Here is a 27,764-nt window from a genome sequence, read left to right on the forward strand (position 1 = left end):
TTCACAAAAGTCAATTGTTTCAAAGCAGCTTTAGATAAATAGAAGCAGTGAAAAGCACAGAAAACGACAGATAGCACAACAGAATACATGATAGCATGAGCAGTTAAATTTGCTGCGGCTATGACTCAATATTATAATTGCACGTATTACTAAAGCAACGTATAGAAGAGGAAGCTAGGTAAAGCCCAAAAAGGCTGCCTCCCCGGGGTGAAAAACCCCCTAGGAGAAAAAAAACCCCCGGGCTTTTATCCGAGGAAAAATAAGTCCTAGGAGGGAAAAACCCTTGGGAGAACGGAAATGGAGATTTAGCGGAGATTAAGCGGTTCTGCCGGTGATCGTTGGTCAGGTATCAGCTGGGCATAACGTTGAAGGACAGCCAGTAGATCAGAGGTGTGCCGACTTTCACATCTACCGGGACTGGGTCTGTTTGTCTCGTCCTCGGGTCGAGGACGAGACAGGGAGAGAAAACAAAATCGTATTAGCGTAGCGGCCGTTCATATGTATTGAAGTGTCACACAGTGATGTGGTTTAACTCAGCTTAGTTCCAGACAGACTAAATATTGCGGCATAATTATGTTATCCACAGTTGAGGATTTAGCAAATTGGGGGCCCAATGCGAGGGTATATATGGTAAATAAGGGTCACCTTCCGATCTTTAAGAGAAAATGAAACCTGACGACCCGTTTGACTAAGGCCTAAAGCCCCACTGTCGTCGTTAATGCAGGTTCAGTGGCAAACGGGTCTATATTGTATACCATTTACAGGACCAGGAGAAAACGCCAAAAAACATCGCAACCCGACCATACGTGCTAACCCGTTTGACTAAGGCCGGAAGCCCCACTGTCGTCGTTAATGCAGGTTCAGTGGCAAACGGGTCTGTATGGCATACTATTCATAAGACTTACGATAGCGCCAAAATCGCAACTCGACCATACATACCAACCCGTTTGACTAAGGCTTGAGGCCCCACTGTCGTCGTTAATGCAGGTTCAGTGGCAAACGGGTCTGTATGGCATACTATTCACAAGACACACGAAAGCGCGAAAAACGCAACCCGACCATACATACCAACCCGTTTGACTAAGGCTGGAGGCCCCACTGTCGTCGTTAATGCAGGTTCAGTGGCAAACGGGTCTGTATGGCATACTATTCACAAGACACACGAAAGCGCGAAAAACGCAACCCGACCATACATACCAACCCGTTTGACTAAGGCTGGAGGCCCCACTGTCGTCGTTAATGCAGGTTCAGTGGCAAACGGGTCTGTATGGCATACTATTCATAAGACTTACGATAGCGCCAAAATCGCAACCCGACCATACGTGCCAACCCGTTTGACTAAGGCTGGAGGCCCCACTGTCGTCGTTAATGCAGGTTCAGTGGCAAACGGGTATGTATGGCATACTATTCACAAGACACACGAATGCGCGAAAAACGCAACCCGACCATACATACCAACCCGTTTGACTAAGGCTGGAGGCCCCACTGTCGTCGTTAATGCAGGTTCAGTGGCAAACGGGTCTGTATGGCATACTATTCATAAGACTTACGATAGCGCCAAAATCGCAACCCGACCATACGTGCCAACCCGTTTGACTAAGGCTGGAGGCCCCACTGTCGTCGTTAATGCAGGTTCAGTGGCAAACGGGTATGTATGTCATACTATTCACAAGACACACGAAAGCGCGAAAAACGCAACCCGACCATACATACCAACCCGTTTGACTAAGGCTGGAGGCCCCACTGTCGTCGTTAATGCAGGTTCAGTGGCAAACGGGTCTGTATGGCATACTATTCACAAGACACACGAAAGCACCAAAATCGCAACCCGACCATACGTGCCAAACCGTTTGACTAAGGCCGGAAGCCCCACTGTCGTCGTTAATGCAGGTTCAGTGGCAAACGGTGGCAAACTATTTAATGCAATTCATTTTAAGTGTTCATGCAGAAAAGGTTTTTATTTATTTATTTGGTTGGTCTGTGTTATGACCGTGAGTGCTTTGTTCCGTGAAAATAACTATTGCGAGTTAAGAACCTTTACTAGACAAATTATGCGAATGCTTTGTTGAAGAGAAAAGTTTTAAGTCTAGATTTAAAATGATCGACTGTGTCTGATTCTCGGACATCAGTTGGTAAATCATTCCAGAGCTTAGGGGCTAAGTAGGAAAAGGATCTTCCACTTTTAGACACTTTTGATAGTCTAGGGATAATCAATAGGCCGGAATTTTGCGACCGTAGTGTGCGTGATGGATTGTATTCTGATAGTAATTCTCTAAGATATGAGGGTGCTAAGCCATTTAAAGCTTTGTAGGTGATTAGTGATATTTTAAATTGGATGCGATATTTAACTGGTAGCCAGTGTAAAGATGCCAGAATTGGGCTTATGTGGTCATACTTCTTAGATCGAGTAAGTACCCTTGCAGAAGCGTTTTGAACTAGCTGAAGCTTGTTGACCTGATTTGAATGGCATCCCCCGAGTAGCGAGTTACAATAGTCTATTCTAGAGGTCATAAAAGCATGAATAAGCTTCTCTGCGTCAGATGTAGACAGTATATGGCGTATTTTTGAGATATTTCTAAGATGGAAGAATGCTGTGCGGCAGACGTTGGCGATATGACTATCAAAGGATAAGTTGCTGTCGAACATCACACCTAAGTTCCTAACCGTGGAAGATGGCACCACAGTACAGCCATCTATGTGCAATTTGTAATCTGACATATTATGTTTGTAGCGATTTGGTTCAATAATAAGTACCTCTGTCTTATTGGAGTTGAGCTTAAGAAAGTTATGTGCCATCCAGTCACTAACATCGCTAATGCAGTCTTTTAGTTTAGAAAACGTGTGTGTTTCGCTGGGATGCGAGGAGATGTAAAGCTGGGTATCATCCGCATAGCAGTGAAAACTTATGTTATGTTTCCTGATAATGTCTCCTAGGGGTAACATGTATAACGAGAACAGGATAGGACCTAAAACTGATCCCTGCGGTACACCGTATTTAACCAGGGAGTGATATGACTCTTCCTCATTTACATAAACAAAGTGATAGCGATTGGTTAGATATGACCTAAACCAGGCTAGCGCCTGACCACTGATACCAACATAGTTTTCTAGTCTATTGAGTAGGATTCTGTGGTCTATTGTGTCAAATGCTGCACTAAGGTCTAGTAATATAAGAATTGAGATTTCACCATGATCGGATGTTAATAGGAGGTCATTTGTAACTCTAAGCAACGCTGTCTCTGTGCTATGGTGGGGCCTGAATCCTGATTGGAACTTTTCATATGTACTATTATTTGTCAAGAATGTGCGTAACTGGCTTGCCACTACCTTTTCTAATATTTTCGAAAGAAAAGGGAGATTTGAGATTGGTCTAAAGTTATTAAGTTCTCCTTGGTCAAGCTGTGGTTTTTTAATCAGCGGTTTAATAACTGCTAGTTTGAAAGCTGTTGGAACGTATCCTATTTCTAGCGATGAGTTAAAGATATTTAGAACCGGGGTTGACACTACAGGGAATACTTCTTTAAGTAGTTTTGTGGGAATGGGGTCTAATATACAGGACGATGATTTGGATGATGTGACTAGTTTAGAGAGCTCATCTATTGTAGTAGGTTTAAATGAATCAAGATGTTCGTATGGTAGTCTAGTGTTAAGTGAACTAATGGGTAGAGTGGTGGCTGCCTGGGTAGCTACGATGTTTTCCCTAATAGCCGAAATTTTGTTAGAAAAGAAGTTCATGAAGTCGTTACTATTGTGTTGAAGTTTACTATTGGTTTCTGTTTGTTCTTTGTTTCTAGTCAGTTTCGCAACTGTGCTAAAGAGGAAACGAGAGTTATTATGATTCTCATTTATAAGCTTGCTAAGATATGTAGATCTGGCGGTTTTAATAGCCTGTCTGTAGTGTTTAACACTCTGTTTCCATGCTGCGCGCCATACTTCTAACTTTGTGCTTCTATAATTTCTTTCCATTTTTCTAGCTGCCTTTTTAAGGGCTGCTGTGTGATGGTCATACCATGGAGCTGGCGGTTTTTCTTTGAATCTCTTTTTTCGAATGGGAGCAACGGCATCCAATGTGTTAGAACAGACATTGTTTAGGTTTTCTATTTCAATATCTAGATCGTCACAGTTATCTGCTACATGTTTCATTTGGGACAGGTCTGGAAGAGTGCTAATAAAGCTATCTTTAGTGGTGGAAATTATTGTTCTGGCTAGTCGGTAGCATGTTGTGGGTCGAGTGATCCTATCTAGAAGTACAGTGTATGACACAAGGTAATGGTCAGAAACTGCATCACTCTGAGGTGATATTTCGACGTCATTAATATTGAGTCCGAGTGACAGAATTAAGTCTAATGTGTGATTACGAGTATGCGTTGGCCCTGTCACGTTTTGTCTAATATTGAGAGAATTTAGAACATCTATAAACGCACGTCCTAATGCGTCTTTTGGGTTGTCCACATGGACATTAAAATCACCAACAATAAGAGCTTTATCTACAGTGACTACAAGCTCAGATAGGAAATCTGCTATTTCATTAAGGAAATCTGCATGGTGGCCCGGTGGTCTATAGATTGTCGCTAAAGCAAAAGAAAGCTGTTTGTGGTTACGATCAGTTATTTCCATATTTAACAACATTACTTCAAATGATTTAAATTTTAGCTCAGATTTTTGGTTTACTTTAAACATTGTGTTGTATATTGTAGCTACACCACCCCCTCTCCCCTTTAATCGAGGTTCGTGTTTATAATAATAGTCTTGTGGGGTGGATTCATTTAAACTAATGTAGTCGTCTGCTTTAAGCCAGGTTTCTGTTAAACAGAGTACATCTAAGTTTTGGTCTGTAATTATTTCATTGACAATAGGTTCTTTATTGGTAAGCGATCTAATGTTAAGAAGGCCGAATTTTAAGATTCGAGATTCATCTGTTAATGTATTGTTTTCTAATTTTATTTGAATCAGATTTGTACCAGATGTAACAAGCGGTGCCCTGTATTTATTTGTTCGGGGAACAGATACAGTTGAAATGTGCTGATATTTCGGTAAGATTGACTCGAAGTGCTGGGATATAAGTGGTCTTGACATATCACGGCAGCTAACAGATGGACGGTTAAGCCGATCCGTCTGTTTCCTGACCTGGGCCCTGGATAGTCATACTATATCAGAATTAAGACTATTGATCAGATTTTTAGTGAGTATAGCACTTCCTTCCGATGACGGATGAAGGCCATCTCGGGTTAGGAGAAATGGTCTTCCCCAGAAATGCTTCCAATTGTCTATAAACCCTACGTTATGCTGAGGGCACCACTTTGACATCCATCCATTGAGAGACACTAATCTACTATGTGTTTCATCTCCCCGGTAGGCGGGGAGGGGACCAGAGCATATTACATTGTCTGACATTGTTTTTGCAATTTCACACATCTCCTTAATATTATCTTTGGTGATTTCCGACTGGCGGAGCCTAGTGTCATTCGTGCCGGCGTGAATAACAATCTTAGAAAACTTCCGCTTAGCATTAGCCAGCACTTTAAGTTTGGATCTAATGTCAGACGTTCTGGCTCCCGGTATACAGTCGACTATGGTGTTTGGTGCCTCAATGTTAGTGTTCCTGAGTATAGAATCTCCAATGACCAGGGCACTTTTAAAAGGTGTTTCAGCTGGTATACTCCTTAGGGGATCGAATCTGTTAGAAATTGTCGTTACGTTATGGGTCTTAGAAGGACGCCTTATATGACTATGCCGCCTAACAGTCACCCAGTTTGACCGCCGACTTGACTCTGATGACGGAACCGAGCCATGTGTATTTTGATAAACACTATGCGCGCTCGATACAGTATTTGTAATATTTATATTAGCATCTGATGTCGGAACCGAGCCATTAGTCTTTTCGCTCGATAGATTATTTGCGACAGTAACATTAGCGGTTTTGCTATCCTCAACTAGCGTTCGGATGCGCGATTCTAGTTCAGCAACCTTCTCAGTTAACCTTAATACTTCAATACACTTAGTGCATGTAAACCCCTCTATGCTAACAGCAGAAGCTAAACTATACATGTGGCAAGTAGTACATGTTACAATAACATGTTAAAATAGGGAAAACATGGAGGTGTTTGGTGGCTTCTAAATTCACCCCTGTTTGGATCCTAAGGAATGAATGGGGATAGGCTAAATGGTAACACATTCACGACGCATGTATTGAAAAAAGATAGGTGTGTATAAATTCTTCTAAGCTGAGGTAAGAACATAATAATAGTAAAATATTGAAAAACAGTGGTGTTTTCCTTTAACACAGAGAGCAACGGATGACGTGACAGCAAACTAGTTGTCCAGTGGGTTTCCGTGGAGCTTCTCTGTAAATGGTTGTGAGACCCGAAAATGTGAGGGTGTGAGGTCGGTTATAGAATGCGGTTGTCACACCTGTAATTAACCAAACTGTATTTAAACGCAACCGTCTTACGGACTCAAATACGGGACTGACAAACAGCTGAACGTAGACTACTGTGCTTTCACACCGCCACCAGCAAAAGAGTCAGTAAAAGCTCTGGCTGCCCTATTAACGATGCTATTCAAAAGGTGTAGTGGACCATCTGACGCTCGAATGCATTCTTTGTAATCCTCTCAAGGGGAGGTTTCTGCCTTCCGATTGGTTGCTGCCGAACGTTTCCGCCTTCCGATTGGTTGCCGCTGAACCGCTTTATAGCTCATTACCATAAAGTTGAGTTGATTTCAGCTCTTCTCAATGCTCACACCGTACATGACGCACCACGTCGCTGCTCGATGGGGTTCCCACCGGTTCTCATTGAAAATGAATGACTTCCGGCTACTCTGACAATCTCGCCGGTGGCGGTGTGAAGGTAACGGTCCAGCATGGTAGTTAGATGCTTTAACACAGAGTGAGGTTTACACACTGCACAGCTTTTACACACTTGCTGAGTGTGCTTCCAATATTGTAAAATATGTGATGAATAAAGTATTCTTGAACAGTCAAGTATGAACATCTACTCTAGTACTTGCCAAAAGCAAAACTTCCTAAAAGGCATGACAGGTCCCCTTTAAATTCTGTAAATAAGTGCACGACTCAAACATCTATGTCATACATACCATATAAGAGCTTCCTTTCAGTACAGAAAAATTCCTAGTTGGAAGCATTTTAAATTCTATGTGACACGGGTTGTTCTTCATTTCATTGTGAAAAGTGATTGATGTGCATAAATAAACCTTTCAAACTTATCAAGCATTTCAGTTTTTTTATTCACTTTTAATTATCCTTGAACTATTTTCCCAAAACAAACATTTCTTAAATGCTGCTGCAAACTTCCTGAGTGAAGGAAACAAAAAACAGGATGTCAAAAACACATCCCTACCTCTTTCTTTTAATTAAGTGCTCTGATTTGAAGTTAATCCCGTATTTACATTAGCATTAGCATTTTCTTTATGGCTGTGGTTTGATCCTGAAAAACAGTCATCAGAATGTAAATGCAGGGAGATCTTGCTGTAGCTAAGCAGGACCAGCTGCTTTTCTTCTGGGCTGAAGTCCAGTGAGTGAGGGTGCACCTGCAGGACATGTCTTTTGATAGTGCTGACCTTAAGCGTAGCGAGCGTAGCACCACACACCATGCAGATCAGTCCGTGCCTCCTGCAGTCGTAATCCATAAGGAAGTCCATCCGCCAGTGCGCCTGATAATTCCGCCGCTGGTCCTTACCCGGATAGTGCCTGTTCCGCCCTGTGGTCTGTGTTGAGGGTGTAATATTTGTGCTCTTGTCTTCTTCTGTTTTGATGTCTCCTTGCTCTGTGATTTTTACAGGTGAAGCTTGTGCATTAATAAGAGTGTTCACATCTGCAGTTCCACTGTGCAGGGCTTAGGAAAGAAAACAAAACCAAAAGAGATTATATCAGAGGTATGTATATCTAAACTCACACACATATCTAAACTCACACACATACATATATATAAATTTAAGATTTTTTTATTATATATCTTTTTTAATACATAATATAGAATATATAAAAATATAAATAAATATATATACACATGTAAATGTTTCTTAAATACATACATGAATGTGTGTGTATTTATATATACACAATAATTACACACGGCAAAAACTCATATGTTATGCAAAAAATTACTTTTATTTTGTATGAGATTAATCCAGATTAATCTATGCCCAGCACTAATATATATATATATATATATATATATATATATATATATATATATATATATATATAAAATCTTATTTAAATATAAAGATATTTTCAAAATGTTTAGAATTAGTGTCTTTGACTTTCTGCATATGTACTTACTATCCTCCTTCGGCGCAGCAGAGTGGATTTTCTCCTCTTTTGTCCAGGCCCTGATCACAGCATCTTTCTCAATACGGCTGAGGCCACTTGTTTCTGGATGGCACGCCTGAATGTGCTTACGGAAGTTACTGACCCTTGGCACAGGCAGATGCTCAGAACACACCATACAGTAGCAGCATGGATTATCCGGAGGACCATACGCCACTAAATAATCCAGCCGGAGACGCCAGGGGCTGCCGTATTTCAGGCGTCTCCTTCTGGGGAAGCGGTGAGGTAAAGACTGAGGTCTCTGGTCAGCATCTGATGGATTCTCATCTCCTCTTGAGTAACTCCCTAAGTTATTCTGGGTGGGATCCATGTCCATAGGAAAAAACTGTGATTGTCCATTTATGCTTTCTTCGTTGCCCCAGTTCTGCTGCTCCAATTTAACATCTTGTAAAAACTCTAAATCTGTGTAACAAAAAGAAAAGGCAAACAGAAAAAAAAACATTAATGCAGAATAGAAGAGAGAGCTCTGAGTATGCCGGAGCATAGGAGGAATTTGTTTGGGGGGGTTAAACAGTGCACTAAATCCTTAACTTATTTATTTTCTTTGAAATGCTATGCCAGCAGCTATATTTATGGTGAGAACCCATAAATTGTAACGTCCACACAGTTTCATCCACATTCACACTCTCTCACACACCTAAGGGCAATTTACCATCTCCAGTGTCGCTTTATTCACATGTCTTTGGACACCAGAGAACCTGGAGGAAACCCATGCCGAAATCGGGAGAAATAATCCTCAAATTTTATTTGCTTCCAAAAGTCAATATTATTTTATTCTATTATATTCCTGACTGGTCTATAACTAGTTCTGTCTGTCTGTCTGTCTGTCTGGCCCTCACCGTGTGTCCTGGCCCAGTTCTGCAGGATGGAGTGCTTTTCCTCAGCGCTGTATAGTAGAGAATTTGGATGCAGATCCAGCACGTGACTCTTAATGTGATCCAGGTGGAGTGAAGGCAACAGACAGCTGCATACCATGCATACTAGACGACCTGCCTCTGCCTGGTATTCCATGAGGAACTCCTGACGGAACCATGCATGCAACGTATCGTTCAGGTAGCGCTCCAACACCTGAGCTGTGGGACCTGGGAGCTCCTGGGCCGAAGAAGCAAGAGGAGAGGGAGGGACTTGGCTGAACCCAGACTGGGACGGGGGAGCTGGAGTAACATTACTTCCAGATTTGCCTAGAATGACATGGAGAGTTGTGATCTATAAAGAACAATTGCAGATTTTCAGTGAATGAGCATGATTAAAGTTTAGGCCTTTAAATTTTCAAAAACTCAAGCTTAAAAGACATACGCACAGACCTGTGGAATGGCTTTCAACATTTAGCATCTCTTCTGATTCTGGGGCATTCTCTGGATCAGGGCATATTAGCCTCTGGTTGTTCTCCAGACTCAAGTGACTCTCCCAGCCTGACCTGATCACATCTTTATCCGACTCACTCCAAAGCAGAGAGTACGGGTGCCTCTGTCTGATGTGTCTCTTGATGGTGCTCAACTTCAGGGTTGCCAACGAGCTGCCGCACACCATGCATATCATCCCCTGATTTTGCCGGTCAAAATCCATGAGGTACTCGCTGCGCCAGTACTCATGGTAATAGCGCCGGTGGTCTCTCCCAGGTGTGTGTTTTACGGGAGGGGGATCCTGCATCGATGGCCCTGGAACAGGAGACAGAAGCAAAGGAGAATCTGTACTCTCTGAGACACACCAGTAGCTGGTTCCTGGGAAGCATAGAGAACTATTTTGACTTTCTTGGATATCATGAGGCGTGAGACCATTGGTTACATCCTCTTCGCCTAGAGCAGACACAAAAAAGATTTATTCTAAAATTAATATTCATATTTATTCATATTAATATTTAAACTGGAATAATTTGCAATACATGTTAATGTTTTTTATATTGCGTAGTTACTATTGTGTACTACTTATCACATAGTTAGTCTTATTAGTGTCAGTGAAAAACTCAACAAAACTTGTAATGACAGAGATGAATATTAAAATTTTAATGTGTTTATGCATGCCGATTCTGTAAATAAACCTTCAATAAATAAGTATTATTTATTATAACAAATATACTGCAAGTACTGTTTATTATTAAAGTATTTACTATTCAAATGTTACTGTCACTAAATAGAGAACAGAATTACAAAACAACACAATCAGTAAAAGGAATATATTGTATTGCTTAATTTTATATATTTAATATATTGCATATAATTCATATTATAATATTATAAAAATATGTTTATCACATTCATTAATATTTTAGAAAAAACAGCAATAGTAGCAAGAATATAAATATTTGAATAACGTATTATTTAACAGTTGCATTTGGTATCTTTAATTTATAACTCAGTAAATTCAAATACTTTTATTTCAGATAATCATAATCTACCACGATTTAGCATTTTCGTATGCCCATTTAATGCACTGAAGGGGGCGGCTGAACCACGTCATATTTATGCATTTCCGGTAGGTGGCGACAGCGCATCGCGAATACATACAGCATGGATATTTTGCCTTTGTTTATAGTGAAGCCTGTAAGACCAGGGGCCATGCAACTGCGTGCTATTGTTCACAGGGTTTAACGTTACAAAATGAAAGTAATCGATACAATGGTCAAACTTAAACGTTTAGCACACCATTAATTTACCTGTTGGGAGGTCCCCCAAGCTCTCCCGCTGCGGTGTCGCCTCCCCTTTCTCAGCTTTTATTACTAAAGAACGACGTTCTGTCTGCTGAGCTTTGTGCGCCGACTCATTTTCCTCCATACCTGTGATACGGTAGCTTATCGCACAGAATTCCCACCTCTTGTACGTAGCAATGTCACAACAGGAGGCGTTTGTAGGTGCATTCGTCGGGTGGTTGAATAAATATCTGAAACACGTACTAACCCATTACAGCGTATGCAGGGTCTGTCTCTGCACTGAAGCGCTCACCGCTCTTTTGTTTTCTGGTTTAAGAAAACTTTTAACGTGTCGGTATTGAGTCGCACTCAGATCGTAGTTACTGCAAAGACCTGTCATATGGTGACTTCAGGCGGTCTCCGGTTTGTATTTTAGATGTTCTGCTTGTCTTCAGGGTGGAGAGCCGAGCTAGGGGCCCCTGGGGCTCCTTTAGGGGCTCCTGGGTAAATTTAAAGAGACAGTAGCAGCTGTCGTGCAGCTACTAGTACACCACGAGGCCTATCAGATTATAACCAGATTATAATTTTTTTAATGCATACAATTTAATATTGATGTTATTTATTAATTACAAAGTAGGATTAAACATCTTAAATATATTTTCTATGTTTACATCGGGCATGGATAAACAGTTTGTCAGCCATTAATTGACAACAGCCTTTAATAATTGCTAATTGCCAACTGCCATTTAGTTTTCAAAAACTCTTAACTTCAGGATAACTTCACTGTATTAAAACATTGTGTATGGTGGATATATAAAGTTGTAAACAGTTACCCTCAAGTTCACATTGGCAAAATCAGAATGAGCTTTAATGGCTTTACAAGGAATATGTTGTGGTATCAGGGGCGCAGAGTATTTACATACAATAGCCTACATACGTGAATCACTAATGGTTGTCTTTTAAACCTCATGTTCTCTTGCGATGGACTTTTGTAATGTTTTTGGGTCATTACAAAAATATAAAAATTATAATTTTGTAATAATCTTTGTTGGAAAATATGATTGATATTCATTGTAGCAACCATGCATGTTAAAAAAATGTAACAAAAAAACAAACAAATCAAAATCTCCTCGCAGGTTGATATTGCGTATGCACCATTTTAGAGAATCTTAGCATTTTGTATGTATTTTGTATGTATTTATTTACGTCCAAAAAGATCTAGGAGGGTTTACTGTACTGCCACTTATCATAGATTAGGAGAGTATCAAGCTGATAATAAAATGTGTATCATCAAGATATTTAGTTGCGTTTAATGTGAAATATAACGTGTAATACTACACAATTTAAAATCAGACTGCTACATCTTCCTTAGATGTAATTTTAAAATGGTTCAAGGGCGCGCACGCGCTATTCCTTTAAGAATTTGTTCTTGTCTACACGCTGCAATTCTACATCCTGGTATTTTTCATCGTTGTCAAGTTACCACTAGAAAAGAAATAATACCACTGGGAGAGACTGCAGTGTCCTGAGATTGAGTCCTGAAACTGAAAGTTTGGTGTGAGATCCAGGTAAAACAAACACATACATAACGCACGTGGTATTTTATGGCGGCGAGTGTTTACATAAACACTATAGTCCACCGGAAGAAAGCGACTCGCGAGGACGGATACGGACGAGGACATTGTCCCTCTTTATAATATACATCAGTCATTCCAGTGCGCGTCTTCATTTTTTTTATTACATTGATTCTAGGTACGTAAACACGTGGCGACGTCATAATTTTACATTAAAATGTCAGAGCTGGACAGACTGACTTGTAACATAAAAGGTTTTGTCAGCTTTTGATTGTTTGATCAGATTTAAAGGGACAGTGTTCCCCCATTTTCACGTCTTTCCTTAACATTAGATGCATTTACCTTTATTGTGTAGTTACCTTTATTGTATACTTTTCATTATTTTATCAACATCAGCTGTAATCTCATTAAAGCAACAGCTGACCCAAATATGAAAACCCCGTCACTGGTTCTGATCATAGTGACTGTCTGAAATTCTATCATTCACAAAATTGTTTATTACAACCAAAAATTTGTACAAAAAAAAAAAAAAATTCGTTTCCTTTCCCCTAACATAGTAAATAGTTGATTACCTAATGGTTTGTTGATAAACCTAACTGATCCTAATTGGGTTAAGATGATCATGTTAAAGAACAGATGCAAATAGCATACATTTTGTTTACATGTCTGCAAATTGTTATTTAGTAGACACGCATCAACAATTCATCTGAAGTAGTGACACTAACATGTGTGACAATACAAAGTGCCCAAATAGGCATTGGGAATTATAAAATAATCTAGACATGTGACAAAGCAACAACGCCTTGATGGTAAATTAATAAGTGTGCATGAAATGCTTTAAGAATTCTTCTTTAAATAAAAAGCTCAGTTATAATTTTTACATTTGTTACAAAAACAGTTTGTAAACTAGGTAGCCTAACCAAATTATTTAAAGTTATTGGTATTTGTTAGCTCTGTATCTTATCTCTAAAAATAATCTCACTCATGTAATGATAGTATATACATTCTTTGTAGAAACAGGGAATATTACCCATCTACAGGGGCACCAAACACCTTCCTGTATATGCACATATGGCTACAGGGCCCCACCCCCACAATACCAACTCAGCACAGGGGCCCCTGAAATTCCATTCTTGTTTGATGATTGCATACGAATCAGGCAGAGGCACTCTTCTGGATAAACAAAATTATGTGGAGGTTCCACTTATATATATAAATCACTGGATTTGATTGTGCATAGAATGCTATTGTAGGACGTGAAGCCACTGGCAGCCATATTGGTATGCCCATCCGGCAGGGGGGTCATTGACTTGCATTCAAAATCATGGTCTAAATTCACCCAGTTTACAGCATATCAGTCACACAAGATACATTTTTATGTGTACGTTAATTAACTGTTAATTCTGATATAATTTGCAATGTTTATGTTTAACTGGGAAGTCTAAGTGATTTATAGAAAACGTTAAGGGAGTGTGTTTCTGTTGAAATGAAACAAGTGTAAATGCATAGAAATTAATGTTTATAGCATTAGGAGCATACGCAGTCAGTGTTATTTCTGTGAATAGTACAATAAGCATGGCAGTTTGTATCGAAATTAGTTGTTATTTTTATATTGTTGTGTGTATCAATGTTAAAGGGGACATATCATCAAAATCTGACTTTTTCCATGTTTAAGTGCTATAATTGGGTCCCCAGTGCTTCTATCAAGCTAGAAAATGTGAAAAAGATCAACCCAATAACTTTTGGTATTCTCTGCAAACATGTAAAAAAATAGGTCATTAAAATTTGGCACCCTTAATGGGATGTCAGAAGGGGATAATACCGCCCCTTAATCTGCACTATCCAACCACGACACTGCCATTTAGTGCAGAGATCGGCTCATTTGCATTTTAAAGGACACACCCAAAACAGCACCTTTTTGCTCGCACCCATAGATTTATTTTATTGTTTTTTTAACCTTTATGTACTGTATGCCGTTATAATTGTGGCAACTTTATGAAATATTATTTAGCTTTTTTAAATAGAAACACAAAGGTATTTTTATTCAAATTAACATCATATTTTACCCCTTACATCTTTTGTTGTGTATTACAATTAATCTCTCTCTCTGTTTCTGTTCACCTTATCTTTTCACCTAAAACTTTGATACCTTAAAATCTTCTTTAGCATGAAATGCAAATTTAGTTTTACCAAAATGTTGTTTCTGAATATACAATTTTATTGTTTAATAATTCTCTTTATATATATTTTCTGTTTTCCATCTGTAGATCACCTGCTCGTGGTCAGAACAATTGCATTTTCTATCAAGCACTGCATGGAAGCAATCTAAACAAATGCTATCACAAAACACCTGGACTAAAGATGTGACCTCGCAGAAATCCTGTTTAAGGCAGAAATTCTTTTTTAACAGGGTTAATCAATGGTACAAGATGGTGTAACCAAACAACGGCCATGTCTAAGAAGGCTTCTTCTAAACGGCTTTATCAGCCAGTAGCAGAGTTTGATGATTTCACTCTTGCCCGCAAAAGGGAATATTGGAGGAGCAAGAAAAGAGAACAGAGAGCAAGAAAGTCATCAGCCAGAAAAGAGGTCAGAAATGAAAATCCAGGTTTGTTTAAACAAACAATTAGCATGTCCACTGCTATTGATGAAGATTTCTCAGAAACACCTAAAGTGAGCAGTGACCCTCCTCTTCATAACTGTGATGTTTCGTGCAAGTTTAATGATGTGGTTACTGCTAAAAACTCCGTCAGCTCAGGTCTTTTTATATCTGAGAGTAATGTGGGATGCCAGACAGAAAAATGTTTTCAGAGGAATAAACTTGATCATGTCTTACCTCATATTCCTGAAGCAAGCACCGTTTTCTTGAGTAGCAATAAAAAATTAGTGAGGGACCCAATTACAAAGTCATCAATTATAAATGGTACCATGGTCGACCAGAGCGAGTCTCTCTACTTGACATGCAATTCATTGCCTATGGCAAACAGCACACTATCTCATAAAACAGGAGCGCCAGCCTTAAATAGCCTTGTTGCACCATCATACAACAACCAGAATAAGCCTCAGATAAAAAAATGTTTACCACTCCAACCTTTGACCATAGAGCATTTTGTTGGCAGCAAAAGTCCCATGACTAGTAGAAAAACATGTGCCTTTGCCTCAGACCACAACCACAGCAGATCTGAAACCATTCAAATGGGTATGACTGAAGAAGAGATTGCTGCTAAACGTAGGGAGAACTGGCGTATTAAAAAACGGGAGCAGAGAGCAAAGCATGCTATGAACAGAGAACAGAGTCTTGGACAAGTCCAGTCTTCATATACTGGCATAGGATATTCTTCATCTCCAGGTAACAGTTGTAAGGCCTTAAGAGGAATCAACCACAAATCATTAAAATCTGTATCCCTAAGTCAGGGATCACAGGGAAAAAAAATGACGGAATCTCGGGCATCAGTTGCAGTTAACACAACAAAATTTGTATGGGCCACAAAACCAAACCGTTACCCAAATGTTACCCAAACGGTAAGCAAACATAAAGGGCAAAAGCCGAAATTTGCGCACACTCCAAAAAAGTGTCGTCAGAAGTCTCTACTTGGTGTTACCAAAGTTAAGTCTGCTGAGGATAGGCATGCTAAGCAGAAGGAGTACTGGCGAATCAAAAAGCGTGAACAGAGAGCAAGGCTGTCTGCAAAGGGGAAAACCCGCCTGAAAGAACGTGATGCATTTGAGCATTGTGCTGGACACTACCGCAGTTTTGTTCATACATGTGAAGTTCAAGCAGGGTGCCAGAAAGCTATCCAGTCCACAGAAGAAACATTTGCAAGTTCCTCTGAAACCATTGGTGATTTTATCAAAGATGATGGTACAGTCTCTAGTTCAAAGACTTTTGAGGCCTCTCTAGCAACAACTTATGAGTTTCCGAATGTGAAATGTATTGAAAATGTAAAATTTCAGATTCAAGTCAGTTCGCCTTTATATCCACATGCTCCATCAGTCCTAAAGTCTGGAGTTCAAAACAAACCTGTTCCATGCAACATTTCCACAGACTGTTTGAGTTCTGATCAAAAGTCAAATGGACACCCCTTTTCAAACCCCTCTAAGGTAAAATGTAAGTTAGCCAGTGATACAGTTATGGACAGTATGATGTTGACCATCCAGTCTGAAAGCATGACCGAAGAGAAGAGAATTGCACGCATGAGGGAATACTGGAGGGTAAAGAAACGAGAGCAGAGGGCAAGTCGGGCTTATCGGGTCAGGCACGGTCTGTGTAAGTCAAACGTTTTAGTGGTGAAGCAGACGGAACAAAACCACAGCTCAACCAAAGGTTGCCCTTCGACTATGCCTTCACACAGTGTTAATTCATCTGCTAATACAAGAGTTTGTGACACCTCAACCATTGCCCCACTTCCTAAGGTCACCATAAAACAAGAGCAGATCTGTCCCTCCATACAGGCTGTGTTTTCTCTCTCAGAAATGTATCCATTTCTTAACGTTAAACAAAAAAACACCCCTTCAGCCTATACACTTAATGAGACAGAAGAGGCTGACCATAATGCTACCACTCTTCAGGCTGTAGCTTCCATGAAAAAGCTACTTGAGGAGTCATTTAGTACAATTGAAGACAGAAAAGCTGCCATTATGAACATGAAGTGTGGAAATGAGCCAGTTACCTTTAAAACGGAATCTGACCTTCTTTCTGAAGATATAGTGTCAAGTGCTGAACAAACCATCTCATCACAGTGTGACATCTCAAATACAAACAAGAAAGACTTCAGATCGAGTCCATTACTTTCCCACTCTCCATCTTGTACATTAGATTCATCTTCTAAGTACACCATCCATCATAAGTCTCATAACTTAATCAAAGGGTCTGTGCAGCCTTTGTTCAGAGACAACCAGAAACTTTGTGATAATAGAATAGATCCCAAGCAACGCTGCCTTTCACAGGCCTTGAAAGAGCGGCAGCTTCGTGAGAACTGCAAGCTTCAACGAAAGAGAGAGTATTGGCGGTTAATGAAGCAGCAACAGCGAGCCAGAAAAGCCAAAGCAGGACAGGGCAGCAAAGATGCCGCTCTTCAGAATCTGGGTTCACAGGTTGGTAAAATCTTATAGCATGTTAAAATTGCCATTTTGTAGGTGTGTGCAAAAATGTGCTGTTTTGGGTGTGTCCTTTTAAATACAAATGAGTTGATCTCTGCACTAAATGGCAGTGCCTTGGTTGGATAGTGCAGATTAAGGGATGGTATTATCCCCTTCTGACATCACAAGGAGAGACAAATTTCAATGACCTACTTTTTCACATGCTTGCAGAAATTGGTTTACCAAAACTAAGTTACTGGGTTGATTTTTTTCACATTTTCTATGTTAATACAAGGATTGGGGACCCAATTATAGGACTTAAACATGGAAAAAGTCAGATTTTCATGATATGTCCGCTTTAAGCAAGAACTAGGCCTTGGTTATAGGACATTTAGTGCCTGTTTACACGAGAACGCTTGAGGGTGAAAACGGAAAAATATTTTATAGGATTTACTCGACAACAGTGTTTTTGAGGCTTAAAAGCGTAAGTGAATCCACCCTCAAGAGTGGAAATATTAAAACGATCTACCATCGCGCTCCCGTCTAAAGGGTAAAAACGCAAAAGTCTGCTCGTGGTGGCTTTCGTTGCATACGCTTTTACGTCACAGACATGCATCAGTTCAGGAAAATAACAACAAACATGTTGGATTATTTCCATACGTTGGATTGATAGTCAAATTGTTGAAGCGCCAATTCATTGAATGCAAACCAGATGGCTTTGGACGAGAACAAGGAAGAAGGTTGTACGCAGGCGCGCGGACTTGGTGTTGTTGTGTGTCAGTGCTTCACATTGCCACCTAGCCGTCTGGAGTGCATACTACATCACAAACATTGTGTCACCATATGCATGCAGATTTCCCCCTCAAAATGCTCGTATAAACCTGGAATAAAAAGTGATAATGCAACGCCACATTTGCTTTTTCTTTTTAGATAATTTCTGGGTAAACATAGCCTTAAAGGTGCTCTAAGCGTATTCACGCGTTTCAGGCCATAAAACATTTTTTGTTTCATACAGTAAATATCTCCTCACTATCTGCTAGCTGCCTGTCCCCTGAACACACTGTAAAAAACGCGGTTTTCTGTAGACAGCCTAGGCAAAATACTGGCACTGATATATATTAAAGTTTTTAGCACTTAAACATGTAAAAGTCAGATTTTCATGATATGTCCCCTGTAAGATAAGTCAGTACAAGGTGTTTTTAAATAATGGCAGCTCAAACATTCATTTTAGTCTGGGACTAGGATAAGCATTGACCAGTAAACTGCCCCATAGTGTCTTTATCCAAATTTACAGCTTTTCCCATAATTTTTTCTTATATAGAGTTACTTACCTTGGTAACAAGTTACTGGAGTTTTACAGTAACAGACATGGCACTTATTCATTATTCAAAATCTTGATTTTTTAGCTATATACTGCACTTTTGCAGAAAATAATATATTGTTATGACTTGTAACACTTTGTGGTCCATGACGAAGAGTATCAAATAATAAAAAATATAACCATTTGAAAAAAGCTGAAAAATATGACTTCAAACACTGATTGTAATTGCAATGATGTAATCCACATGATTATAATGCCACATGATTTAGGACTCTTAATTTTATTAGTGAAACCTATATGCCTATATTTAGTGTAACTTTATAATTAAACAATGACATTTTTTACTCTTACTCTTGTTTATTTTTTGTTTTTAGCCAGAACAGATGAGAGATAGCAAAAGTCAGAATCATCATTCACCTTCTAATGGATCACAAAGGTTCCCATGCCCCACTGATGTCTCCAGTAATGATGTTTATACAACTGGCACTAAACCTTCATCTTTACTGTTGGGGCGTATCATCTCTACCCAACATCATTCGAAGAACAGAAGCCTGCTGCCAGGTGAGACTTACCAGGCGCCCCAGGAAAAACCATGGCAAAGGCAATTGTCAGACGCCTTACCAGTCATGCAGCCCTTATCGCAGGACGCTGCTACCTACAAACAAATTCCCATGCAGAATAAAACAAAAATGTTTGCAAAGCCTACAGGTTCTCAGATACAGCCAGCAGATCTGTTCATTGGTAAATCAACTCCAAATCTAGAAGTAGATCCAGATGAGGTTATACATAGGAGGCGCATGCACTGGAGGATCAAGAAACAAGAGCAAAGAGCTAGAAAAGCGATACGTGACAGTGAGCTTCGACGCATGATGGCCAATGACCTGGGTCGTGTGATACCACAAAGTGTCTTGCATCAAGACTTGGCTTCACAGGTAGGGACTTTGAAATTAACAACATGTTAAATTAACATGTTGATTGCTGCAATTTAAAAACTTTGCTGGATTTGATTCATGTTTGGTTTTCACAGGACTTTTACCTAGGGGCGTAGCACATGGTCTCGGGCCCTATGCATAGGCAGTCCTGATGGGCCCCCCATTTTAGTTTTCTAATCACTAAATGAACAAACTGTATGATAACCAAACAAGACTTGATTCAGTCATATTTTATTGTCGTAAGACTTTACTTAGTTTTTACTTGTAGTCAGTCAAACAGTTATTAACCCAATACACTAACTTTACATTTAATCTGACATTCATTATGAAATTTAATTAGGAAATGAAAATATCCAGGTAAAATAAAATATATTCCAGACTTTTCAAGGGCCCTCTCTCCACTTGGGGCCCTGGCAATCAGTACTGGTTTTACCCCCAGTCCGATGCCCGTGCTTTTACCAAACACTCTGCCATTTTACCAAATGCCAATAGCTGACAAATACGTAGGAGCATTACAGATTTGTTGTCATTGATTGGTTTACTGTTATGGTGTATGTAGGTCTTAAACCAACAATTTGTCTTTAATCCTTTTGTAGAGTCAGGATACCACCAGTGTCTCAGGTGTAGGTCTGAGGTGAGTACTGTGACTTTGAGATTCAAAGATATACCAATGTGTGACATCTAATAAATATTGTTAATGTTACTTGTTACTCACAAACAGCAGAAAAACAGAGGACCAACTAGGTGACATTGCTGAAGAAACTGGTCTACAAGGTACTTTTGTATTGTTTGTTTTACAGTTTTCTACCATACTGTAGGTACATTCATTAACATTACTAACATCTTGTAGATGAGGGAGTAACTTTAACACAAGAAGAGTGGAGACGTGTCTACCTCATGGACTCCGACCCGATCAACCCACTGCTGGTGTGTATGGTTTGTGGAGAGCAGCAGTATTCCTTGAGTATACAAGGGGTCATATCTCACATAGAGGAGGTACACCCCCATACACTCTCATTGGGAGAACAGGAGCGTCAGGTCATTCTTGCAGCCTGGGACAAACAAGTGGCCATCCGAGAGCGCTTCATCACCAACCAGCTTCAACACCAGAGCAGAGGTTTGACAGGTAACAGTTTTGATACTTTCACACACACAGATTGGCTTTTTTGCCACCAGCATCATTATCTTTCTTAAAGGCTAGGCAGATTGCCTGTTAAAATGTAGGACACATTTTCCTTCAGTATGTCATATAACAGTTGCTAAATTCAGCCTGCCTTTAAAAACACTTTTTCAGATCTGAGTTCCAACTGCCTGGCTGAGATTGAAGTGAAGATTGAGGCTGAAGATTGAGGCTTTAAAGTCCCACTGTGGAGAAAATCAGGTTTTATTGTTGTTTATATGTTTATGTGGTTTTTATAATGTTTTTAGACAAGCCATGTGAAAATTCATAATTAAACACCATTGCTGAGTATTGTCTCCATAAAACTGGAAAGTCTCATTCCCGCGTTTTTAAATCACCTTGGTTTCCATCGTCACAAACATGTAACCAATCACATCAACACAGTAGAACGTGTGGACTCGTGTGCGAGTCATAGATATATTTGAATGCCTCATAGACTTGGCACTGAATCTGCTTCTGTGCTGCTCACACATGCAGGGTGAACGCTGTAACCTGTTAACATCAGCGCTTAAAGATTAGTGCTGCAAACATGTATGCATTGTGTGAAACCAAACTTAGCAGTTATGTGTCTGAAACTGCCGAATGTAGCACCTTTTTACATATATATCTATGGTCCGAGGTGGTGCAAAGGAGTGGAGCAGGGACTCATTTTATATTCATGTCTATGATCCAAGCTGTGCGATCAAGTAGAGGTGGAGACTAATTTACATATTCATAATCTGCGCAGACTAGAGTTACATTTAAACTGTCATGAAGAAATTCCTGACAGGTACAACTTTTATATATGCTATTATGATGCGCTTAAAATGATTAAATACTTGACTACAAGGATTATTGTTAATCCCCCCCCCAGTTTTTGGTTTAGTTATGATTTATTAGTCAAGCACAAAAACACACATGGCAGTATTGCACTTTATTTATGCCATTTTTAGGTTTTCCCACAAAAACGTCATTATTAACTTCAGTAACTTTCTCTTGTTAAATGTACATTACATTTTTAAACCATTTTGTTTGTTCTCAGGTTTGAAACTTGTTGAAATTGTTACAGAAACGAAAGCTGTTTGTTTAAAATATAGATTTTCTTCATGTCTTGGTTAAGCACTGCTAAGCATTCATTACTTCAATTATTATGTGCAAAAGGTAGGGACGAAACAAAGATCGGTCTGTAAAACTTTCTCATGCATTCCTAGACACAACTTTTAAATTTGATAATTATTTAATTGTTTATGTATATATTGAACATTTATACAACAAGAAATCATTTCCAGACATTTTGTTGCACGGTATAGTATACATTTTTGTTTCAGTTCTTGGTTTATTTTATCTTTATAACATCATAGACATAATCTTTATTTTCGTATGAATTGCTGTCATTAGTAGGCATTCACTGTAAGTGATTTGGTAGTTAAGTTTATATAATGATGCTTAATTAAATGCAATTTATGTTTGACAAATGTATCCCCATTGAAATCACACCCTTGGTTAAAAATCAATTATATACAGTATCTGACAGTGGCTATAGAATGTTTGTGGTTTTATATTATTTGTTGTTGTTGTTATACTTTGTGGCACAATACTGAAAAAAGCACATTTATGATGACCAAGGGACAATAAAACTAAATTCTGCTATCTTCAGTCCAAATCATTTGTGTAGGGTTTTGTCATAATACTTTTGTAGCATCTGTATATTTTTTTTGTCTGTGAATGTTAAATGTGTGTTAGAGTTGTTCTGAATGTTACATTTTAATGTTTGATTGCCTACTTTTGCATAGAATAGCTACTCTAAAAGTTACTTAGAGGAAAGATATTACTATATCTCAATATCAATTATAGATAAAAAAAATTTTCCTTCGCATAATTACATTTTTCTATAATGTGTATATATAGACCGACTTCTAAGAGAAGTCAAGGATTGAAATAAACAGGAAAAAAGTCTTATATCTAAAAAAAGTCTGCTGAACCAAAATTTTGGGGAAATGTATATTTCGTTGTACATACGACCTTTATACACATCATCAATGTGACTCTTAAAAGTGACTTGCATAATATAAAGTCACACTGCATGTCATCAAAATGTCCACTCTCCAACAAAAAGAAAAACACTAATTGTGTAAGTTATGAAAATTGTATTTCACAGTAATATGAGGAAAAGATTTATATCCCCTGTGATCTTTTCAGTCTTGACAATCTGTCTACTGTCTTAAAACTGAGGTTCCTCGTTAGATTTACATGTGTACCACAATATATAAGACCTATTGAACCACTGGTATTAGCACAGTAAAACACCAAATTCTCACTGTTTCACTCCCTGTGAGTGTAACACTTCATCTTCAATAATATGGTCTGTTTCAGATCCCGTTTCAGGACCCTCCTTTGGGCTCTGCTGAGCATCTGAGGAGGTTAGAAGTTCTCTAGATCCAGAATTCAGACGGAACACTGTGGGGATCTGTCCTAATATGGGACAGGTCTCCTGGAGACCAGAAATCCATTGAGCCAGAGTGGCTTGGTCACCCTGACCTGCCATACACATTGCGTAAACTGGCCCCTCTTCCACTGCAAAAGGAAAAATTAATCATCAGAAATCACTTAACTTACACACACAAAAACACGTGTTATGTATATATCATGTGCATCACTGAGTCATAAGTCTCACCATCGTCCACATCAAAACTGTCATCATCACCCATGTCTCTTTCCAAGTCAAGTTCCACTCGCTGAGGGTAGAAGAGAGACTGCTCAGGTCCGATCAACTCAGGGTCAAATTCTTCTTCCATCTACAGAAGTGGTGGATGCATAAAGTTATGTCAATATATAATCCATTTACATTGGATAAAAGCGTCTGCTAAATGTAAAGCGACTTACAAGTATAAGGAAATAATCAAGCCATTTGTCATAGGGAGGCAATAATACAAGAGGTGCTTATACCAAGTCACAAGTATATAATCCATTTATATATAATATAATCAAATACACATTATTTCTTTACAAAGGAGGTTCTAATAATATGATTGTTCTGTAATTAAGCTATACGGTATGATGGGTTGCGCCATATTGTAGTGACAGAGATGGAAATTTAGTTTTTACTATTTCATTATAGAGTACTAAGAAAAAATGTAATTATTGTAGTGTCAGGCTACAAAATTGTGAAGGGGGTCTGAATTTGAAGGTCCTGAATTAATTCTCTAAAATGGCTTTGGTATGTTGTGCACACCAGTATCAGGAGCTGTATTTCTAATGCCAGTTAATAACTGATAAATATAACAACTATCTTAAATAAATTACCTTTTCCTCAGGTGGTACAGGGTCTGCCCTTAGCAGGAAATACTGAACACAAGTCTTTCTGAGCCACAGTGGAAATGGGCCTTCTACAAACACAGGCCTGCAAGAATTGTGTTTGGCCAGAAGAGAGCGCTGCTTTGGACTTTGTATACCTGATCACATACAAGATATAATGACATAAATAATATATTATAATATAATTAGAAGAATATTGCAGGTTATGAAAAGTTAAACTCTACTAAGGGCATTTGTTTGTTGTGTACAAAATGCACTTACACTTGCAGTACATACGGCAAGCTTTCCACACAAACACTTAGGACAGTTTCCCGGACAGGGTTTAAGTCTAGTCGTAGACTAAGATGCATGTTTGACTGCTCTAAAACTGAAAACAGCTTGCACTGACATATCTTAACATATATCAGTGCCATTGTTTTGTCTCAAGTTGCACACCAGTAACATTTTATGTAAGATATGTCTGTAAAAACCACTTAATTTTTTCAACATTATCCTGCCTTAATCTGAACTCTATCTGGAAACTTTCAAATCCTGAAAATTCTACTACATTCTACATACTAGAGTTGAATTTCCTTTTGATTTTACGTACCTATAATATAAGGTCTTAACACATCCTCTTCTGTTTCCATGACATCTGTTGATGGATACTGAAAATGGTGAAAAAAGTATATTAATCTATACATAGACACATAATTCTAGTTTACTGTACATCAAAATCTGTTGTGTGATGTGCTGGTAACTGAGGTTATTAAGACAAAAGATAAGAGCAGAATTTTGAGAGTCACCTGATAGATTGTTATTTTTGCATCAGGGTCGCTGGCGATGCGAGTAAGACTAAATCGAGCAAGGTCTACTGGATCACTAGGAAGTACATGTGGGATAGGGTAGGGGTTGGCGTGCTTGAATTTGGGAAACCAATACATGATACGCTGGTACTTTCTCATCGGATGGCTCTTCTCCCCAAATATCTGAGCCAGTAAAATCTTGGTCTCTACATTGGGCATGACACCTGTCAAAATGATGATAAACAAATGAATAGCAATAGAATTTCTCATGAATACAACCTTTCTCTCACAAACACACACAAACCATAATTCTCCATCTGCTCCAGCAGCTGCACTCCACACTCTTGCTGCCTTGGATAGTGGTTAAACATCCTTTGTATAAAGTTCTGTGGCACAAACACTTCTTTGCGAAACACATCTAGCAGTTTGTTGTAAACAGTAATATCTCCTTCTACTCCAAATTCTGGCATCTTCTTCAGGGCAGCATAAATAAACTCCACATGGCCCCGCCGTCGAATGTCATTCTTGTTAAAAACATCTACAACCTTGTTGAAACCGGCTTTGGTTTTTGAGTGTTTAGCAATGCGTTCGAAAACATCTTCATGTGTGACCAAAGTTCTGTCTTTATTCTGTGTCTCACATTCCGCTGCCTTTTTAAGCTCCTTTTGACTCGTGGGACGTACTGCACTATAATGAAATGACCTCAGCACCTTTAAAATAAAGAAATATTGCAAAACATTAATGACACTCATAGTCTGTTATATATATATATATTAAGTGTAAGTTCAGTAACACGAGTAAGAAGAAGGTACCTGGACATAGTTTTGTTGTAGTGCAGGGGTCTGCTGGTGGGGGTGCAGTTTCACTCTCTGGGCAGGTGTCAAGAAACGTGAAAAGCACCCAACACACTGGATCCGTAACAGATGACGACAGACGTTCATGATTACCGCATCACAAACCCTTAAAAAGTATCGTACATGTTATTCAGTTTAAATTACTTTTATGTAAATTATCATTTAGGCTAGTAATAGTAAAACTATTTTTACTTATGCTGCTGTGTGTTCTGCTTTACATGCGAACACTGACTGTATCTGTATACTGCATGCATATTATGGATACTGTATTTTACGTCTTATTGTCCACTGTTAATTCTGAAATGTCTTGCATAGCCATCTTTCTATAAGTATGGCTATGTATATAAATGAATTCAATGGTAATCGTATAACAATTGCCTTATAGCTATACAATATGAATATTATTTATCTCAAATGAACGCAAGATTTAACTTCACTCACGATCACTTAACCCACTTAAATCCCATTCTGCTGTCAAGTCTCCTTCAAACAGGACCGGCGGCATGGTTTCCTGGTCCGTGGATTTTGATTCCCCTCTGAAACAAAGTGAAGAACTTTACATTCACATTGGTTCCGGGCTCGTCTTGATATATGTATTATTCAGGCGTTCGACACTAGGTGGCAGATTACGTATTGGATGAACTACTGAAGCTGTCAAAGTTTTGTTTCTACTTTCTCTGGGGTTCACGAGGGAGGGGATCAGTACAACAACAAAATAGCAATACTTATTTCGCTTTCTGGAATTACGAGAAACGAATAAAGACATCTCGCAGATTTAATCAACTTTACATCGACGTGGTAACGTTAGCTTTAGAAAATCCATTCCACGCGTTCGTTGCACTTGCCCCAAATGCGTCTTCACTCAAAGCTCATTTCCTGGATTCGTGATTTTACTCTATAACAGCTTCTGCTTTGTGGTACATCCACTGCATGTTGCCATGTGTTCCTTCAGCTTTTGGCAGTGCTGTTGACAACATATGTGGAGATTTGTATTGCGTTTCTGCAAATGGAATATTATACTAATGATAACATTTTTGCATCTCAGTAAGGAGTATTTGACTCAAACATGGATGGATCAACAAATAGTCTTGGTGAGTAAAAAGTGGCCTTTTTACTTTACCATTTACCAGTTACTGTGATAATTGACAAAAGTTATTTAGTATTGCCAACCAGTCTTCAGTTAAAAGGGCTTTGATAATGTTCAGTGATGTTTACTGTCAAAACTTTTCCATCACGCGCTGTATTGGAGTGTTTGTTAACGGCTTTTCAGTCACTGCAGTGTGTAACAGACAGTATGCTGATAAAATCATTGAAACTATCAAAAAATACCATGGTAACCAAGTTTACATAGTTCACAGTTTCTTACTTACATGCATTGGTTTTCATAAAAGAAGATTATGAAAATCTGTGACAATGTTTAACATAAAAATAGTAGTAGCAATGAAAATGGTCATAAAGACGTTTCTTTTCTCTTTTACGTACCTGTATATATTCACTTTATTTCATATGATTAATTCACTACTAGATATATTATTTAAAAAGTAACTTTATTAATGGTTATCAAAACTTTATCAACATGTTTTAACATTGCGACACACCCACAATAGTGCACACCAGCAATAACAGTTTCTTTGCGCCATGTAAAAATAAATCAGATAAAGCTTGGTTTCCTATGTAGGCCTTCATAGTGTCTCTTTACATACCCACAATATTTATGACACCCCATCTACACAGCAAACGACGCACCAAACTGGAACGCGTTGTGATCT

General features: G+C 38.9%; 4 protein-coding genes across 11 annotated transcripts in view; 2 read left to right on the forward strand and 2 right to left on the reverse strand.

Annotated features, from left to right (window-relative positions):
- zfta (zinc finger translocation associated) lies at positions 1 to 15,521 on the reverse strand. Of its 4 annotated transcripts, none has more exons than XM_065269914.2 (5): positions 15,387 to 15,521; positions 9,655 to 10,146; positions 9,190 to 9,531; positions 8,303 to 8,752; positions 1 to 7,853 (listed from the first exon to the last, which is right to left on the reverse strand). In XM_065269914.2, exons 2-5 carry the CDS (start codon positions 9,998 to 10,000, stop codon positions 7,372 to 7,374), a joined length of 1,620 nt encoding a protein of 539 aa, XP_065125986.1. In that variant the 5' UTR covers positions 10,001 to 10,146; positions 15,387 to 15,521; the 3' UTR covers positions 1 to 7,371. The 4 variants fall into 4 exon arrangements, with proteins under 4 accessions (XP_065125986.1, XP_065125987.1, XP_065125984.1 ...); XM_065269915.2 differs by having other exon boundaries at positions 9,655 to 10,008; positions 15,387 to 15,401; XM_065269912.2 differs by lacking the exon at positions 15,387 to 15,521 and adding an exon at positions 11,004 to 11,464 and having other exon boundaries at positions 9,655 to 10,008.
- Positions 11,892 to 21,531, forward strand: LOC135764850 (uncharacterized). Of its 3 annotated transcripts, none has more exons than XM_065275532.2 (8): positions 11,892 to 12,544; positions 14,818 to 17,644; positions 19,325 to 19,882; positions 20,479 to 20,516; positions 20,604 to 20,656; positions 20,733 to 21,008; positions 21,177 to 21,233; positions 21,392 to 21,531. In XM_065275532.2, exons 2-7 carry the CDS (start codon positions 15,002 to 15,004, stop codon positions 21,230 to 21,232), a joined length of 3,624 nt encoding a protein of 1,207 aa, XP_065131604.1. In that variant the 5' UTR covers positions 11,892 to 12,544; positions 14,818 to 15,001; the 3' UTR covers position 21,233; positions 21,392 to 21,531. The 3 variants fall into 3 exon arrangements, with proteins under 3 accessions (XP_065131604.1, XP_073668078.1, XP_065131603.1); XM_073811977.1 differs by lacking the exon at positions 21,392 to 21,531 and having other exon boundaries at positions 19,325 to 19,452; positions 19,636 to 19,882; positions 21,177 to 21,314; XM_065275531.2 differs by lacking the exon at positions 21,392 to 21,531 and having other exon boundaries at positions 21,177 to 21,314.
- Positions 21,261 to 27,764, reverse strand: part of ecsit (ECSIT signaling integrator) — an 8,231-nt gene continuing 1,727 nt past the window's right edge. The window contains exons 2-9 of one of the 2 annotated variants that reach the window (XM_065275542.2): positions 26,452 to 26,531; positions 25,954 to 26,101; positions 25,446 to 25,851; positions 25,142 to 25,365; positions 24,946 to 25,003; positions 24,345 to 24,493; positions 23,716 to 23,836; positions 21,261 to 23,615 (exon numbers count right to left, since the gene is read on the reverse strand). In XM_065275542.2, coding sequence (XP_065131614.1) covers positions 23,356 to 23,615; positions 23,716 to 23,836; positions 24,345 to 24,493; positions 24,946 to 25,003; positions 25,142 to 25,365; positions 25,446 to 25,851; positions 25,954 to 26,101; positions 26,452 to 26,462 — 1,377 coding nt within the window. In that variant the 5' untranslated portion in view covers positions 26,463 to 26,531 and the 3' untranslated portion in view covers positions 21,261 to 23,355. Of the gene's footprint in view, positions 23,616 to 23,715; positions 23,837 to 24,344; positions 24,494 to 24,945; positions 25,004 to 25,141; positions 25,366 to 25,445; positions 25,852 to 25,953; positions 26,102 to 26,436; positions 26,574 to 27,764 lie in introns of those variants that run through there. The other variant, XM_065275543.2, reaches the window with a different exon arrangement.
- Positions 26,690 to 27,764, forward strand: part of eml3 (EMAP like 3) — a 60,455-nt gene continuing 59,380 nt past the window's right edge. Inside the window, exon 1 of one of the 2 annotated variants that reach the window (XM_065269908.2) lies at positions 26,690 to 27,086. In XM_065269908.2, coding sequence (XP_065125980.1) covers positions 27,062 to 27,086 — 25 coding nt within the window. In that variant the 5' untranslated portion in view covers positions 26,690 to 27,061. The remainder of the gene's footprint in view (positions 27,087 to 27,764) is intronic. The other variant, XM_065269909.2, reaches the window with a different exon arrangement.

The sequence above is a fragment of the Paramisgurnus dabryanus genome, chromosome 2 (assembly GCF_030506205.2).
Source record: "Paramisgurnus dabryanus chromosome 2, PD_genome_1.1, whole genome shotgun sequence".
Taxonomy (NCBI): Eukaryota; Metazoa; Chordata; class Actinopteri; order Cypriniformes; family Cobitidae; genus Paramisgurnus; species Paramisgurnus dabryanus.